Below are 5,000 nucleotides of genomic sequence, written 5' to 3'. Positions count from 1 at the left end.
ACCCTGTTAAATGACTCACATGAACGAATCCCAACACACTGAACACAACAACACAACCAGTGATTGGGAAGACACTAACTTACACTAAAACTAACTGAAATACTTTAAGATTCACTGTAGTGAACCAACTCGTTGTAGTGAATCAGTTCATAATAGTGACTCAGTTCATTATAGTGAATCAATTCATTGTAGTGAATCAGTTCATTGTAGTGAATCAGTTTTTTTATGGTGAATCAGTTCATTGTAGTGAATCAGTTCATTATAGTGAATCAGATCATTGTAGTAAATCAGTATATTGTAGTGAATCAGTTCGTTGCAGTGAATCAGTTCATTGTAGTGAATCAGTTTTTTATGGTTAATCAGTTCATTGTAGTGAATCAGAACGTTGTAGTGAATCAGTTCGTTGTAGTGAATCATCAGTTTGTTATGGTGAATCAGTTTGTTATGGTGAATCAGTTTGTTATGGTGAATCAGTTCGTTTCGGTGAATCAGTTCGTTTCGGTGAATCAGTTCGTTGTAGTGAATCAGTTTGTTATGGTGAATCAGTTCATTGTAGTGAATTAGTATATTGTAGTGAATCAGTATATTGTGGTGAATCAGTTCATTGTGGTGAATCAGTTCATTGTGGTGAATCAGCTCGTTGCAGAAAATCAGTTCATTGTAGTGAATCAGTATACTGTAGTGAATCAATTAGTGAATCAGTTCATTGTAGTGAATCAATGTGTTGTAGTGATTCAGTTCATTGTAGTGAATCAGTTTTTTATGGTGAATCCGTTCATTGTAGTGAATCAGATCATTGTAGTGAATCAGTTTGTTATGGTGAATCAGTTTGTTATGGTGAATCAGTTTGTTATGGTGAATCAGTTTGTTATGGTGAATCAGTTTGTTATGGTGAATCAGTTCATTGTAGTGAATCAGCTCGTTGCAGAGAATCAGTTCATTGTAGTGAATCAGTATACTGTAGTGAATCAATTTATTACAGTGAAACGGTTCACTGTAGTGAATCAATTTATTACAGTGAAACGGTTCACTGTAGTGAATCAGTTCATTGTAGTGAATCAATGTGTTGTGGTGAAAAATTTATGTTAAAAATGTGGAAAATATGATGTTTCTTTTCTACTCATTATAGTACTGTACTGTTAGATGTATAATTTATTTGTTTGATTTAATCTTTTTTTTAATTTTAATCAAATGATTCATTCATTTAAAAGGGTTTTTTATGTTTTCAACTCACTATAGCACTGTACTGTTAGATGTATTTATGTTTTTATTTAATCTTTTTAAAAATGTATTTAATTCAATTTATTTATTTATTTTAATAAAATTATTAGCTTTTTATCTTCACATGCTTATACTGTTTTTCCCTATATTTTTCCACTTTTAAAAACCCCCGATATCGTTAGGTTATCATTGACAAACTAAAACCATTAAAAAAATCTAAACATTTTTGTTACTTGTAATGAAATAATTGTTAACTGAAATCAAATAAAATGTTAAGATTATTTTATTTCAGCTAAACTTATTTATTAAAAGTTTAAGTTTTAAAATAACTAAAATTAAAGTAGAATTAATAAACAAAAATTAATAAACAACACAACAAAATTACGAAAACTTTATCTGAAATAAAAAAAGAAATAAAATACAATTTTAAGCTTATTTTATTTCAGCTAAACCTTTATTATATTAAATTTTATTATAAGTTAAATTACTAAAACTAAATAAAGTAGAACTAATAAATAAAAATGAATAAACAACACGCAACAAAATTACTCAAACTTTAGCTGAAATTATAAATGAAGTAAAATAAAACTACGCTTATTTTATTTCAGCTAAACCTAAACCTAAATTACTAAAATAACTCAAACTAAATAAAGTAGAACTAATAAATAAAAAATGTATAAATAACACGCAACAAAATTACTCAAACTTTAGCTGAAATTATAAATGAAATAAAATAAAAATAAATTAAAAACGTAACTAAAAAAAAAAAATTTAAATTAAATCGAAATTTAAATTAAATTAAATGTAACAAACTACAAAAGTATCTAAAAGAACACTGGTATGGGAAACTAGAGCAACTTGACTGTAGTTTAACAGCTTTCAGTGCAGCTTCTCCATCACTGGTTGTCAAATAAATCAGCTGTAATCTAGTAAAGCGAGAGTTTTTCACCTGCGCACTTGGTGCGGGCCCTGAGCGGGGGCCCCGGGGCCCCGGTGCCGCCCTCGTTGGGTCTGGTGAGCAGCACGCTGATCTCGTACTCGGTGTCGGGGTCCAGGTGGCCGATCTTGTGGTTGGGTTTGTCGACCGGCTGGCTGTCGATCAGGCTTCCGGAAAGCGTGCGGTACTCCACCTCCTTCTCCACGATCGGCCCGTCGCCGTTGATGGAGTTCGCGTTGAGCTGGATCCACAGGTAGGTGGCGCCGACCGCCGTCAGCTGAGGAGGAGCGATGGGGATCGGAGGCTCTGAGAGAGTGACAATATTCATATTATGACAACATTTTCAACCATCATATCTGTAATATTTGACCCTGGACCACAAAACCAGTCATAAGGGTCTGAATAAATAAGCTTCCATTGATGTATGGTTTGTTAGGATCGGACAATATTTGGCTGAGATACAACTATTTGAAAAACTGGAATCTGAGGGTGCAAAAAAATCTAAATATTGAGAAAATCATCTTTAAAGTTGTCCAAATGAAGTTCTTAGCAATGCATATTACTAATCAAACATTAAGTTTTGATATATTTACGGTAGGACATTTACTAAATATCTTCATGGAACATGATCTTTACTTAATATCCTAATGATTTTTGGCATAAAAGAGAAATTTATGATTGTGACCCATACAATGTATTGTTGGCTATTGCTACAAATATCCCCCAGCGACTTAACACTGCTTCTGTGCTGCAGGGTCACAGATGAGGACGTCTTCAGCCGTCATATCTGTAATATCATAGTTACGCAACTTGAAAGAAAAGGTCACTTTAGCTAGCTGAAAATAAAGTAGATTGAATACAGTTAGCTACTTTTTGTTAAGTAGCTTGTAGTATAGATCATCCTCATGCAAGGAATATTAAAACAACATCTATGTATTTTCAAGTGTAAAGAGCCATCTTATACTGTGAAAATGTTGCATTATAAATAAAAGTAAAATATTATTTGGATTTTTTTTATGTTACATTACTGATATATTATGTATTTTAATTGTTTATTTAATCAGCATTTTATTTATTAAATTATTATAATCAAATTATGTTTATTTATTTAGTTTAATCTTATTGTTATTATTTATTTTTACACTATTTTTCTTTAATATTTTCTACAGACCCCAGTTTGAAATCAGGGTTATTATCATTAACTAAAACTAAAACCATACTAAATAAAGAAATAAATAAAAATTGTTACTTGAAATATAATAAATATTGAATGAAATAAAATAATGAAATAAAATGAGTGAGTGAGAACATTAATGTAATTTTCAACATATAAAGTCAAATCCATACTACTGTCGTTTGTGTGTAAAATATTATGAGTAAAATGTAATTTTGCAAATATATGGGGTTTATCACGTAACATTATGATGTTTATTTTCTACAAAAAAAAATAATAAAAGTGGTATTTATTGGTTTAATCAAATTTAATCTTATTTTTATCATTTATTTAGTAACAATACATTTAGATCAGAGTTATTATTAACTCAAACTAAAACCATAAAAACTGTATATATATATAGCTGATAACGGTTTATAGCTAACTGTTTTCATTTATTCCCTTAATATTACATAGTGGAGAAAAAATGAGGAGAAACATTTTGTGTTTTTGAAAGTTGGTGCTTGGAATAAAAGCTTTTTATTTCATTGATTTTTATTGATGACTGCAGTGTTAATATTACTGTTTTTAATATAACTGTAGGCCTATAATTCATTGTATAATAGACCTGTTTTAAAATACCTTTTTAAAAAAAAACATTTTAATTGAGTAAATAGCCTAATCTTTTATCATCGCAGCGCGTCAGTTATTTGGTAATTATTGCGGGATAAATTAATTGTAATTTTAATTTAATAATAAAAGTAACTTCATAATAATATTAATAATAGGCCTAATAAAAATAAGAATGTAACAGGCTTAGATTAATTGGAAATGCCAAATCCTTTTAATATTGCCAATAATTTATGTTTTTGACAATATCTTTGGCTATCGTTGATACAAGTTCATCGTCTTTCGATGCAACCTAGCAAAGGGAGGTTATCGCGTTAAATATACTGTCTTTATGTGTACATATACATATATATATATATATAAAAATATGACAAAAAAGGCAAACAAAATTACTAAAACTTTATGTAAAATTAAAATGAAAAGAAAAAAATATACAAAATAAATATTAAACTATAATAGTACATAAATTATACTAAAATAACTTCAAATAAATATTCACTAGAACACAATGATGAGAGCGAGTGAGAGCATTAATCTGTGGTCTTGTGTTTCTGATCGCCCTGATCCTCGAGCTCTTGTTGATCATCAGATGAACTGAAGCGCGGCTTGTGGCTCTCGAAGGCGAGTCATTTTGTTAATGAAACACTGAGATGAGCGAAAAGCCGCAGATCAACAAAGAGCTGTTTAATTCCACCCCGCGTCTCTGGGCTTTAATCTTAAGTGGCGCAATTAATCAGCGGCACGTCGATCGCACGCAAAAGCCACGACTCGCGATCTAGAGCATAATCTTCAGACGGGCCGCCTGATTCCTCTGAGCTAATGACTTAAACCAATTAATTTCCTGACCTTCATTGTTTTAGATGAGCACTATTTCATTAGTCGCCACCCCAACGGTCCTGCTCCAATTCACCCGCCACACACACACTCACACACTCTCACACACACACACACACACTCACACTCACACACACACACTCACACAGAACACACACTCCCTCCCTCCCCCCACCACCACCCACCCACTCACTCACAGACACACACACTCACAGACACACACAC

At 31.5% G+C, this 5,000-nt stretch overlaps 1 protein-coding gene across 1 annotated transcript in view; it reads right to left on the bottom strand.

Annotated features, from left to right (window-relative positions):
• The window catches only part of LOC107578432 (receptor-type tyrosine-protein phosphatase mu-like), a 97,833-nt gene that overhangs the window by 68,598 nt on the left and 24,235 nt on the right, over window positions 1-5,000 (bottom strand). Inside the window, exon 5 of the mRNA XM_016264389.1 lies at window positions 2,171-2,464. Within this exon, the coding sequence (XP_016119875.1) occupies window positions 2,171-2,464 (294 nt within the window). The remainder of the gene's footprint in view (window positions 1-2,170; window positions 2,465-5,000) is intronic.

The sequence above is a fragment of the Sinocyclocheilus grahami genome, unplaced genomic scaffold (assembly GCF_001515645.1).
Source record: "Sinocyclocheilus grahami isolate Dianchi unplaced genomic scaffold, SAMN03320097.WGS_v1.1 scaffold32.1, whole genome shotgun sequence".
In the NCBI taxonomy this organism is placed as follows: Eukaryota; Metazoa; Chordata; class Actinopteri; order Cypriniformes; family Cyprinidae; genus Sinocyclocheilus; species Sinocyclocheilus grahami.
This window is presented reverse-complemented; position numbering and strand designations above follow the sequence as displayed.